The sequence below is a fragment of the Sapajus apella genome, unplaced genomic scaffold (genome assembly GCF_009761245.1).
Source record: "Sapajus apella isolate SASKATOON/1434 unplaced genomic scaffold, GSC_monkey_1.0 scaffold4, whole genome shotgun sequence".
Classification (NCBI taxonomy): domain Eukaryota; kingdom Metazoa; phylum Chordata; class Mammalia; order Primates; family Cebidae; genus Sapajus; species Sapajus apella.
In genome coordinates, this window is record NW_022436944.1 from 53,017,433 (window position 1) to 53,031,439 (window position 14,007).

Genomic DNA, 14,007 nt, shown 5'->3' on the forward strand with positions numbered 1-14,007 from the left:
ATTCAGGAGGACCTACTGTCAACTGACATACACTGAAATAATATACTAATCATACAAAAATGGCCCTGGGATTTTTGACAGACAATTCAAAAAGACTTTCAGGACCTGAATGACACTGCTGAAGAAAAATTAAACCAAAATTTCTCACATCTATAAAATTCTAGAAGTTACGTTCTATTCTGCCTCCTCATTCGAGATGCATTTCCGATAACATTTCTATTTTTACATTTAATAAATATTCATCAAAATCTCTATGATTTGCTGTTTTGATAAACTGGTATTAATAATAAGTTAAATTTCTTGACTGACTTAAGAGACAATGGCCACAGGAAATTTTAAAAATTAAATTTCAATTTATGTAAATTTGTTGTAAGGTAATTTTTTTAGGCGATCATTTAAAAATTTCAGTTAGGCCATTTGAAGACTCAAAAAATATAAATAAAAAAATTTCTAAAGATTTTCAAGTATAAAAGTATGTCATATTAGGATAAAATTTAAGAGGAATGAAATAGAAACATGAGACCAAGAAGGAAGAACGGAGTAGAATTTTGGATGTAGTGAACTTTTTGAATGAAGAATGGCAGTGGTCAAATTGCTAAGGCATTTAGATTCCATAGGATGCACTTCAAGAGTAATGTAACAGTTGTATCTTAAATTATAAATGCAAACTGCCACCATGCCAGAAAATTGCTTCCTTTGTAACTAGTTAAATTTATAATGAAAATTTTTTATGATGAAAACTTTCAGATGTCAATTTGGTAAGGTGTAAGCATATCCTTTTTCAAAATTATTTTGAGGCCAGGCATGGTGTCTCATGCCTGTAATCCCAGCACTTTGGAAGGTCAAGGTGGGAGGGTCATTCTGAGGCCAGGAATTGGAGATCAGCCTGAGGAACACAGCAAGAACTGTCTCAACAAAAACAAAATTTAAAAAGTAGTCAGGCGTGGTGGTGTGCACCTGTAGTCCCAGCTACTGAGGAGGCTGAGGTGGGAGGATCATTTGAGCCAAGGAGTTTGAGGCTGCAATAAGCTTTGATCACACCACTGCATTCCAGGCCCAGGTGACTAGACAAGACACTCTCTAAAAAAATTTAAAGACTATTTTGAGTAGGTAAGTGTCAAGACCACTGGTATAATGGAGCTAAAAAACTGTGAAGCACTCTGAGGGCAGAAATTAAGTCTCACCAATGGTTACAGGGGCTTAAAAAACTTGCCTGACATTCATCAAAAGCAATGGATAAATGGAAAATAATCTCAACTACCCAATTATGTATCCCCTTAAAAATGAGAAAAATGATTGCGGACTTGCTATTTCTATTATCAGTCAACTTTCAAAAAGTAAGTCTAATCTAGCTGGAGAGCTTTGATAAACTTATTGCATGGCATACCAACTTCACTATAAATGACATTTTACAGAGCAATGCCCATTCTTTTAAAATTAGGGCCTTTTAGGCCGAGTGTGATGGCACACACACACCTGTAGTCCAACTACTCAGGAGTCTGAGGCAGGAGGACTGCTTGAGGAGTTTGAGGCCAGCCTGGGCAACACAGTAAGAGCCCATCTCAAAAAAAACAAAAAGACAAAAAAACTAGACCCTTGTTTTGCATTCCATCTTACAAAATAGCATGTCTTCAGTTTACACTGTTTGATGAACCCAAGACCCTGTGAGCTGACAAGCAAATCTAATCATGGGTATCACACACTGTCACCTCATCTCTACTATCTGAAAGCTTTTCCTGCTACAACATCCCCCTCCACATATAAAATATTATAACACAGTATAACATATACATCTAAATAATGTAACCATTTAATATTAAAAGTATCAAGTCTCTCTAAACTTTTGGTGATTACTGCCAGCCAGAAATGAAGCCATCGAAAAGCTTCAAGTTAGCATGGCAGAGTAAGGTGGAAACATCAAGTTTACCAAAATTCCATAAATACCCATTTCGCTTTTAGATATTTAGATTCTTCTAACATTAAAAAAATAGTCCTATTAAAACTAAGCAATGGTGCAGCGCATATGCTCCTGAAGATAGAGTGTAATTCATAACGGCACTAGCAATGCCTGGCCTGGGTATAGTTGTTTCAGTACACTGTGAACACAGTCCCTCCCCTGGTAGATTAAAGAATGATCACCCATTTTAGGCTGTAGAAATTGGCAGTCATTGTTTGAGCCAATCACATACAGCTCAGAGATGAAGACCAACAGACACAGTAAGTGTTTTGTTCATCTCCTGGTAAGCAACAGTAGTGACTATTCAGTCTGGGACCATTTAATTTGGCATATTTTCAACTCTAACAATAAGTCTGGATATCCCTTCTTACTGAAAGCCAGTTGTAACTAGCCAAAAACTCTACGAAATGTTGGTCTTCCTTTGTAGGAATCTGAAGAAACATATGAAATACTGCAAACTTTCTTTTGTAAGGGATCAATCTGTCCCCTGCTTTTTTAAAAACAGGTTTTCAACATGAGCTCTAACCACCCCTAGAAGCATCTGAACAAAATCAAAGACTGCCAGGGCAGCAAGCAATACACTAGGAAGATGTGAAATCCCAGGCCAGTGAACTGCTGACGTTTTGCATACTTTAGACTTAAGAATCGTTAAGAATTCACCAACAACTTTCCCATCTTCAGATTATCTCTGGGCTATAATGAATTTTTTTTATTTGGGAATTACCAGAACCCACTTCTTTATCAATTAAATGGTTTATAACAGGAGGGGAAAAGTGAGTTATTAAAATCCCCCCAAAGAAGTTTACTAAGAACCATTGATGGGTCTTCAGCTGGGAAATCAGAAAAGGATAAAAACAAAATTGCTGTAGTGGGTGTTTTAGGAAAGGAAATACAGCTATTTTAACAATCCTTGATTTAATAAGAAAAAAAAAAAAAGCCCAGTTAAAGAAAATGTAACATGTGTGCTTCCAGTGGCACTGAGATGAGTACAGTTTCAGTTTCACTGCATAGAGAAGCATGAAAACATTTTTATTCAAGACTGTAATTTGAAAATGAGTTTCTTGTGATAATGCTTGTGACAGCAACACTCAAAGTCTACATTTAACCACAGTAATTGTGATATGTGTAAGAGTGAAAAATCCTCTGGCAACCTTAATAGTACAAACATTGCAACAATGAATACGGTAGTCATGAATACATATGACGACAATTATTTTAAATGACTAACATTCTGTGTTTGTATTTACTGAAGGTATGTAGCTGATCTAAGTTTGCAAAACAGGATCATCCTTTGTGGACTCTTCATCTGAAGAGTCATGCCATGAAATAAAGATTTGCTAGACTTAACCTGACAAAGCACATACTCAACTAGATGCCCCCTGACTGCATGTTGGGGGGATCCAGGTCTAAGTGTAGCAAGGTACACTACTTTGGCCTGAAGCATTCATTCACAATGCAAGTGCCAAGAAGAAACATGAATGCCATCAGAGATTTTTTTCTACCAGTGCTGCCAAACAGGCTTTTAGAAGCACAGACAGACATACATTCTTATGCTACATGCAGAAAAATGTGACAAAGAACTGCACATGTTAATGTCAAGCTTGCTGCCATTATTTCTCTGTCCACAAAACTTTCTTATCAAGTATACACATGAGAAGGCAAAACTCTTTTCAATTACACAAAAATAATAGCTAATTTACTAAAGAAAGTATTTTCAATTAATTTCAGTGCTCTTGAAGGAGGTATGTGTGTGAAGGAGAGAGGAAGGGAAGGAGGAAGGGAAGGAGTCAGGGAGGGAATGCATATCTCTCTGAGTGTCTCTTTTTTTCCCTCCAAAACCACCCAATATGGTCAACATTGTTTTTGGTTTGTTTTAAAGTGTTAGATTTAGGAAATTTTCCTCAGTGAGGAACAAACAGAAGCAGGAAGTCTAAACAAAAGCAAATTAAATCAAGACATGGACATCGAAAACAATTTTGGCTTTACTTTGCGGTAGAAGTTGGTCCTATATCTAACACTGCACAAGGTTTCTTGCACAATGAAAAGAGAAGCAGAAGTCCCTTACACTGCCTCGCTTTGCCAGAGAATCACCGTAGTCTGCTGGCAAAGTCCGCTTGCTGGACTTTTTCTGCTCATGTTCAACTGCATCTTCAATTATAGGCTCAAGCCTCATCTGGACAAACACCAAAGATTGGGATCAATGTCTTTTCATTATACAAAGAAAGATCTAATACCCTGTTTCATGTCTCTGCAGTCCAATTAAACAAATGCATGACTAAGAGGAGTCAAAATTAAAGAAAATGCAAAACCCCAGCAGTGATAAAAATTGGACATTCTAGGCCCCAACTTAAGTCTCTTGCCAACTGCAAAGTTTTTAAGGTCTGTTTCAAAGACCTCATTGGGATTTCAGCATCTTCATTTAAGATCCCACCCAGGAAACAGTCTATCAAATCCCCAAATTTAAGTATTTTCCCCACAAATTTCACAGAGAATATCATGTCAAACTGCCACCCCATCTTCCCCAACCCTTTTGTAACAAAACGCATCTTAGAAATAGACTAATATGCAAACCTTTGCTTCTCTTCCAAAACCAAATGCTTTATGTATTACATTACCTCTGTGAGGATAGTGGTATCATAAGATGGCTGATACTTTTCTTTTTCATGAGCTGTTCTCTTTTCCATCTTCTCTCTGTCAGTTTTTTGTTTCCTGTCTGCACCTTTAGGCTTAAAAACAAAAGATATTATGTCATCCAGCAGGCTGTAGACACACAGCTTTACAGGCCTTAATTACTGAAAACCCAGGTTCCCTCTCTTACCTTAAAAACTTTTATTTGGCAGCTAGCTGAGTGTAGATGATCTGTGTATTCCCCATTTTCATTCTGCTTAAAGGTGTCAACCTGGATCCTAAAGGGCACTCCCTTTTCACCTCCGTGCTTCCGTGGAGTAAATTCTGTGCTGATGCAGTGCACCTATAAAACGATTCAAGCTGAAATGGATTCAAAGACCTTCCACTGATTATTTTTTGATTTTGTTCCCTCTTGGGTGACCTGCCACCACTATATATTAAATTCAAGATCCTTTAAAATGAACTCGTCACACATATTACCCAAATCATCTACTATGACCTTCTCTAATTGTTTTTAAGATATGGCTTCCCTTTCACATATCCAACTGAGCCTTTCTGAGCTCCTGCCCAACACAACGCCTCTCATTTAATGCAGGACTTGCTTCAATCTGGGATACAACACTACAGTAGCTTCCCATGTATACTGCCTACCTCCACCTCGGACTGCCTGCTAATCTCAGACCCAGGGTCGTAAGCCCTGTTCAAGCCACAGCAATCTTCATCTCATTATTTAGAGATGTTTGTTTGCCCTCTACTGCCATTACCCCTGCTCTACCCAGCCAACCATCTTACTGCCATTCCTACAGACACCAATTTGTGATACTTTGCCTGGGGAAATTTCACAGTCCAGAAAGCCTACTACTCATCCTATCTGTATCCACCTAAAATCTATGGTTAACTCTTCAAAGTCCATTCAGGATGCAGAGGGCAATACTCATTTCTACCACTTCTGCCCTATCTCCTAAAACCCACCCTGGATGACAGCCTTAGGGTTTCACAAAGAGTTACTCGTAAGACTTTGGTTATTTCTGACTGCTACACGTTCCCTCTTCTAATGATTATTAAAACTGATCTCTGCAATATAACAACACAACCTGAGATGTAAAGCCAGGTCTTGTATCACTTTGATTTACTACATAACTAGTTGCCTTATAGACAAAAACCAACAGTATGAGTTTATATCAATATTCAGCTGATATAAACCATGCCTCTAGTGATTATTAATTGATGGAGCATAACACTTGGTAGAACACCAAAATGCAAAATACAAATTATTATTATTATTTATTTTTTTTTTTGAGACGGAGTTTCACTCATGTTACCCAGGCTGAAGTGCAATGGCGCGATCACGGCTCACCGCAACCTCCGCCTCCTGGGTTCAGGCAATTCTCCTGCCCAGCCTCCTGAGTAGCTGGGATTACAGGCACGCACCACCATGCGCAGCTAATTTTTTGTAGTTTTAGTAGAGACGGGGTTTCACCGTGTTGACCAGGATGGTCTCGATCTCTTGACCTCGTGATCCACCCGCCTCGGCCTCCCAAAGTGCTGGGATTACAGGCTTGAGCCACTGCGCCCAGCCTACAAATTATTTTTTACAGTTCATGCAAAGCATAGCTGATGTAGGCTGGTCAGCAAGTAAGTGGTTTTCCTCTTACCTGGTAGTTTAAATTCTACCACATACAAATTTGAACATACTGGGTATTAGAATTACTATTTTTGTTAACATACAATAATGATATTATCATTACTTTTTAAAAATCATCTCTTAAAGACATGTTTATGGATGAAATGGTATGTCTGAAACTTGCTTTAATGTACTTCAATAGGCCGGGCATGGTGGCTCACACCTGTAATCCCAGCACTTTAGGAGGACAAGGCAGGCAGATCACTTGAGGTCAGGAGTTCAAGACCAGCCTGACTAACATGGTAAAACCCCTGTCTCTACTAAAAATACAAAAATTAGCTGGGCATTGTGGTGCACACCTGTAATCCCAGCTACTCGGAGGCTGAGGGATGAGAATTGCTTGAACCTGGGAGGCGGAAGCTGCAGTAAGCGGAGGTCATGCCACTGCACTCCAGCCCAGGTGACAGAACGAAACTCATCTCAAAAAGAAAAAGTACTCCAACAATAACTGAAAGAAGAAGGAAACAGCTAAAAACTGCTAAAGCCAGGTGATGGTTACATGGACAATTAATCGTCATTATTATTCTATTTATGGAAGTTTGAATTTTTCAGTATTAGAATGTTTTTAAAATAATGCTACAGGGAATTTTAAAACTTCAATCTTTTCTCAATCATATACTTTTGAATGGCAGCTTTTGTTCAAGAGAAATACACCTCATGAAAAATAGTCATTTTTATTAGTGGGACTACTAGTGGTAAAAATAACATTTGAATAATGCTTTACATATCATAGAATGTCTTCACATATGTCAGTCTATAAGAGAATGAACTTACTAGATTAAACCTAACTATGTATATAGACAGACACCACAACACAGTTTACAGATAAGCATTTAAGGGAAATGATACCAGGTCAAAAATTCGATCCTGCCATGACCTACATAACTAGGTTAGCATGCTTTTAATAATGTAAAAATCCAAACCTGAATGAAAGCAGAGGTGCGTTTTGCTGGGTCCCACAGAAATTCAACCGCATTTAACTGGCTTGGATTTGTCCTTGTGTCAATTATTCCCACAGACATTGGAATATCTATGTTTTAAAAAGAAGTTACATAAAAACTCATACACTTTAAATAACTTAAAAACTTACAACTTTACTATGTTATGTTCTAATGAAACAATTGTAACTACTTTGAACTTTGTCCTTCAATGGCCTCCATGATCAACTTCAATATCAAAACCCACCCAAATGAGTATCATAGTTTCTCCTACCATGGTTTATATTTCATGTTATTAAGAATATGATAAAACCAGGCATGGGGGCTCACACCTGTAATCCCAGCACTTTGGGAGGCCAAGGCAGGCGGATCACCTGAGGTCAGGAGTTTGAGACCCACTTGGACAACATGCTGAAACCCCGCCTCTACTAAAAATACAAAAATTAGCTGGACGCAGTGGTGCATGCCTATAATCCCAGCTACTCGGAAGGCTGAGGCACGAGCATCGCTTGAACCTGGGAGGTGGAGGTTGCAGTGAGCCGACTGCGCCACTACACTCCAGCCTGGGCAACAGAGTGAGATTCCTTCTCAAAAAAAGAATATGATCGATGGTACCAGTTGAGAATTAAATGATTTCGAAATCATAAAATTCCGGGTTCGTGTTAGTTTAGCACCAAAAAGTTACTTGACTTTTTAACTAGAAAACAACTTTCTCGGTTCTTTATAATACAAGGATGGGGAAAAAAAGAAAAAGAAAAAATATATACTTACATACATGCGTGTGTGTGTGTGTGTGTGTGTGTGTGTGTGTGTGTGTGTGTGTGTGTACAGAAAACAACTCCCAAGGCACAAGATCCTAAAACTTTCCCCACACAAGTAATAACACATGATGCCAACACAACACATTACTGGGCTTGGCTAAACAATATCCTCATCTCCATGGTCTTCTGATCACCACCTGTACCTAAATCAAGAAGTCTGTCTCCTGGGCGATTCCACTTCCATCCTTCAAGTTGCTGATGCTCTGTGTATTGTAGCCGTCTGTCATGGAATACAACCCTTATGATGCTCTGTAGAATAAGTGGGGAAAAAGAGTATTTTTAAACAGCTCCAGCTGAAATGCAGAAGCATTTCCACTATTTATGTGCTAACCTGTAGCAGCAGAGCATATACAAGCAGATTCTGTTTTAAACATTCCATAAGTGAACTCTTCTGCCCTCAAATACCTAGATTACTGTACAATTATTTGGTGCAAAGAGTTATAACTTAAAAATTAAAATCATAAATGATTACTTAGGTATTGATTTTATAAAGTAACTTGTTATTGCAATTCAGCAATCTTGCCCCAAAAATCAATGAGTGAAATTTCTATTCCTATAAAGAAAATGCCAAATGCATACAAGAGTTATTAAAAATGAAAAAACAGACCGAGAAACCCAGGCACAATGGTAAAACTTTATTAATTTAAAATAGTAGTTAACTACTGAGTTTTTAAGAAAAGAACTGGCACAAACAAAAATCCAAAACACTGCCCGCTCCCTTGAAAAAGAGAACGTATATGCAAAATTCATTCTCAACTATTTAATCTGCAAGTAAGATTATCTGAAGTATCTGAGGGGGAAAAATAATCACAGGTAAATTTGATCCAAACACTCATTTCACTCTATTCTACAACTTCTAGACAAATTCTCTGCTCTCCACCCCTGCCTACTTCACTTCCTACAGGTTTGGAGTACCAAATACTGTCTCATTCCAGGAACGGTATAACAAGTCATCAAAATGCATTCAGATAGGCCAGGCACAGTGACTCATGCCTATAATCCCAGCACTTGGGGAGGCTGAGGTAGGTGGATCACTTGAGGTCAGGAGTTCAAGACCAACCTGGCAAACATGGTAAAATCCCGTCTCTACTAAAAACACAAAAATTAGCTGGGCATGGTGGCATATGCCTGTAATCCCAGTTGAGGCAGGAGAATCACTTGAACCTGGGAGGCAGAAGTTGCAGTGAGCAAGATCACGCCACTGTACTCCAGCCTAGGTGAGAGAGCAAGACTTCATCTAAAAAAAAAATGCATTCAGATATCAGACTTGTACTAATGCTTCTGAAACATTTATAAATAACTTTCTGAGACTATGATACAGTTAATATTTTCATTGAGTCTCTGCTGGCTTGAACAGGAAATTATTTGTTAACAATATATAAAAATATGACTTTAGTACCCTGCTTCTCCCACCCCTCAAATACTATCCACAGTTGATAAGTATGTTGAAGGGGCAGTCAATTAAAAGTAGAATATTTTTCTTTGAAACAGTTTTAAAAAGAGGCTAATGTGAGAGAAATTTGTAGGACTCATATTATCTTTTACTTTTAGAGAGGCTTATAGTTTTTTGTTGTGGTGGTAAGTTTTTTACCCCATAACTGCAACTAACTTTTCTACTGCTCCTTGATTTCCAATGTCTGTCACAATTATTCTACCCGATAACTGCCGTAATTCCCACTTTACAGGTGAATAAACAAAATATAGCTCAAAAAGTTAAAAAGTTTTAATACAACAATTTTTGAAGTGAAATTAATTTTTTTAAAACAAATACAGTATCTGTTGGGAATTAAAATGGATTGTCCTTACCTTTACTAATTTTCCACTGATCTCAGGCATATCACCCATTTTCCGATTATCTAGCATCCGAATTTCGTAAGACTGACCTATTCAAAGAAATTGTGTATAAAAAATGATCCATATAAAGAACATCACTTTGCTTAACATAATTCATAATGTATGTTTCTCAGAACATACATTACACAATGATATTTGTTAATTTACTAAAGAAGCAAATTCAGGTTGATCGTTCTCCTGAAAATCACACCAACCTTCTGTTTTTACATTACTACAGAAGACAAGAGTTTCTCTGTCAATTTATCTTCATCTGCCATTCTCTTACACTAAATTTTTATTATGCCTGCATTATCTAAGACTAACTTTTCTAACAGCTTTTCTGAGATACAGTTTACATACCATAAAATTCGTATTTTAAAAAAGTGTGTAATTCATTAGTTTTCAGTATAGTCAGATAGTTTCCATTGCAACCATCACCACTACCACTATCCTAAGAAGAAACCTATAAACATCAGTAGTTTCCATCCCCCTTCTACACCTGCCAATTGGTAGCAATCACTATCTACTTTCCATCTCTACGGATTTGCCCATCTGCATACTTTTATAAATAGAATTACACAATATGTAGGTATTTACGCCTCACTTTTAAAACTTAGCATAACGTTTTCAAGGTTCATCCATACGTAGTATGTACCAGTCCTTTTCACTACCAAATACTACTTATTCCTCTTTATTGCCTAATACTATTCCACTGTGTGAAGAACATACCAAATTTTGTTTATCCATTCATCAGTTGATGGATATTTGGGTTGTTTCCACTTACAGTGTTCATTAGAAAACACAGATATTCACATATCAATCTAGATAATTGGGAAAATGCTGCTGTAAGAAAATTAATAATGTACTCCAAATCTACAAAAATAATTTCTGGATTATCTGTTATTAAACAAAAATGATAGTATAATTTGGCATGCAGAAAATCAGTAAAAATTAAAGAATGCTTATAATATCACACGAAGTTGAGATTCTTTGTTACTACCAGTATCTCATTCATACTCCCATGGGGCTTACAGAAAAATATACAAAGAATTCTAGATGACAGAATCAAAATTCAACAAAGGGTTATCAAAATGCAACTACATCACTCCAAGGCTGGTGACGGAAAACAATATATATATAGTCTGTTACAAAGAAATATTGCTTACATTCATCCAACAGACAGAGAAACACTAAAAACACCTTTATGGCAGGAGACATTTTTAAAAAATTAAAGTAAGACATAGATTGGAAGAAGATATATGCAGTATATTTAACAATGGATCTAAATTCTGAAAACAGTAAGAAATAATTTTCAAAATAAAGAATATAAATTTTTTTTTAAAAATATACCATTTGGGCCAGGCACGGTGGCTCACACCTGTAATTCCAGCACTTTGGGAGGCCGAGGCGGGCGGATCACAAGGTCAAGAGATCAAGACCATCATGGCCAACTTGGTGAAACCCCATCTCTATTAAAAATACAAAAAAATTAGCTGGGCATGGTGGCACGCGCCTGTAGTCCCAGCTACTTGGGAGGCTGAGGCAGGAGAATTGCTTGGAACCCGGGAGGTGGAGGTTGCAGTGAGCCGAGGTCACGCCACTGCACTCCACCCTGGCGCCTGATGATGGAGTGAGACTATGCCTCAAAAAAAAAAAAAAAAAAAAAAAAAAAAATACACCATTTATATTTAAAATTACACTCAACTTCACAAGAATTTAGGAAATAAAAATTGACAAAAGGGTTATGCTGATTAGCAGATCAATAAGAAATATTTACTTATTACTATTTTTTTTTGACATGGAGTCTCGCTGTGTTGCTCACTGCAACCTTCACCTCCCAGGTTCAAGCAATTCTCCCTACCTCAGACTCCCGAGCAGCTAGGATTACAGGTGTCCACCACCATGCCCGGCTCATTTTTGTATTATTTTTTAGTAGAGACAGGGTTTCACCATGTTGGCCAGGCAGGACTTGAACTCCTTACCTCAGGTGATCCACCTGCCTTGGCCTCTCAAAGTGCTGGGATTACAGGCGTGAGCCACTGCACCCGGCCATAAGAAGTATTTAATTAAAAATTGAGTGGGCAAGTATGGGGGAGAAATAACCTTGAATAATGTACAGAATATAAACTAAAAGGCAATCTGGCTGCACCTGTCAACAAATTACTATACCCTTTGACTCAGAGATTCTGATTGGTCAAGACAAATTAATGTGAAACAGGGAATATCTGCAAGTGGCATTACACACAAAGGGCTAATCTCCCCAATACATAAAGAGCTCCTATAAAATTGCTAACAAATGTCCAGTATCTCTAGAGAGGAAAATAAATGAGCAAAACAAATGAACATGTGAGTTCACAAAAGAAGGAAATGCCAATGGTTCTTAAACACATTAAAAAACACTCAACTTCCATTAGAGAAATGCAAATTAAACCACACTGAAATCCTTTTTCGCCTATCAGATCAGCATAAATCCCTCAGTTTTCTGCTGTATTAGATATAAAGTGTAACAGAAAGAAGAGTTGAGGATTACTCCTGATTTTTGGTCAAAGAATTAAAGAAGAGTTGCCATTTCCTGACCTCAAAGACAGCCGGAAGCAGAAAAATCAAGAGTTGGCTGGGTGCCATAACTCACACCTGTAATCCTAGCACTTTGGGAGGCCAGGGTGGGCAGATCACTTGAGGTCAGGAGTTTCAAACCTTCCTGGTCAATATGGTGAAACCCTGTCTCTACTAAAAATACAAAAAAATTAGCCAGGCATGGTGGTGGGCACCTGTAATCCCAGCTACTCGGGAGGCTGCCGCAGGAGAATCACTTGAACCTAGGAGGCAGAGGTTGCAGTGAGCCGAGATCGTATCACTGCCCTCCAGCCTGGGTGACAGGGCAAGATTCCATCTCAAAAAAAAAAAAAAAAATCAAGAGTTAACTGAATATATTAAGTCTGACTGAGATACTTACAGGATATCCAAGTTAATAATCAAGCTGATTTATAAATCTAGAGCTACAAGAAAGAGTATGGTTGGAGATATTAATGAAGGGCTCTTCAGGGTACAGTTGTTAGATAAACCCATTTAAAGACAGGATCACCTAAGCAGTGAGTGTAAAGAGAAAAGGGCCAAAGCAGTCTCCTGACATGATGAGAGTAATCCAGAGGAAAGCAATCAGAGAGGTGGGAGGTGGACAAATTGCACAGGGTCCTGGAAACCCTTCCTTTCATCTGGCTACCAAGGAAGGGAAGAAAATTTGTCTTACTGGGATTTTCTTCTCATTCTCAGAATTGAAAGAAATCAGGAAGAAATCTCAATGTTTCTGTCTTCTTTTGTGCTATTTTTCTTGGCCAATCTAAGGAGGAAACATCTGTACTCTGAAGAGCCCTTCCATCTATTTCCACACATAGTTCCATCTATTTCCACACATAGATCACAAGACTTATTGCTTCTTTCTTAAAGCACTCTAAATTTTTATTCTTCTAAAATCAAAGTGGGTTTTTAGAAAAGACTCTTCTAATAAATTAACTTTAAAAAGAAAAGTCTTGCCGGGCACGGTGGCTCACACCTGTAATCCCAGCACTTTGGGAGGCAGAGGCACACAGATCACCTGAGGTCAGGAGTTCGAGACCAGCCTAACTAACAGGAAGAAACTCCGTCTCTACTAAAAATACAAAATTAGGCCAGGTGCAGTGGCTCACACTTGTAATCCCAGCACTTTGGGAGGCCAAGGCAGGCAGATCACAAGGTCAAGAGTTCGACACCAGCCTGGCCAACACAATGAAACGCTATCTCTACTAATAATGCAAAAATTAGTTGGGTGTGGTGGTGAATGCCTGTAATCCCAGCTACTCGGAAGGCTGAGGCAAGAGAATCACTTGACCTGGGAGGCGGAGGTTGCAGTGAGCCAAGATCATGCCACTGTACACCAGCCTGGGAAACACAGCTAGACTCCATCTCAAAAACACAAAACAAAGCAAAACAAAATACTAGCCTGGTGTGGTGGTGCATGCCTGTAATCCCAGCTACTGGGGAGACTGAGGCAGGAGAATTGCTTGAACCCAAGGGGGAGAGGTTGCAGTGAGCCAAGTTTGTGCCATTGCACTCCAGCCTGGGCAACAAGAGCAAAACTTCATCTCAAAAAAAAAAAAAAAGAAAGAA

The 14,007-nt window shown here is 38.3% G+C and overlaps 1 protein-coding gene across 4 annotated transcripts in view; it reads right to left on the reverse strand.

The window, feature by feature from the left end:
* UBP1 (upstream binding protein 1) overlaps positions 1 to 14,007 on the reverse strand; it is a 51,047-nt gene that overhangs the window by 17,273 nt on the left and 19,767 nt on the right. For 3 of the 4 annotated variants that reach the window (XR_004265569.1, XM_032268928.1, XM_032268939.1), the window contains exons 3-8: positions 9,835 to 9,911; positions 8,172 to 8,277; positions 7,193 to 7,299; positions 4,776 to 4,928; positions 4,573 to 4,683; positions 4,023 to 4,130 (exon numbers count right to left, since the gene is read on the reverse strand). Coding sequence is in view for 3 of the 4 variants with exons in the window: in XM_032268928.1 (XP_032124819.1) it covers positions 4,023 to 4,130; positions 4,573 to 4,683; positions 4,776 to 4,928; positions 7,193 to 7,299; positions 8,172 to 8,277; positions 9,835 to 9,911 (662 nt within the window). In the remaining variant the exon portion in view is untranslated. The remainder of the gene's footprint in view (positions 1 to 4,022; positions 4,131 to 4,572; positions 4,684 to 4,775; positions 4,929 to 7,192; positions 7,300 to 8,171; positions 8,278 to 9,834; positions 9,912 to 14,007) is intronic. The other variant, XM_032268933.1, reaches the window with a different exon arrangement.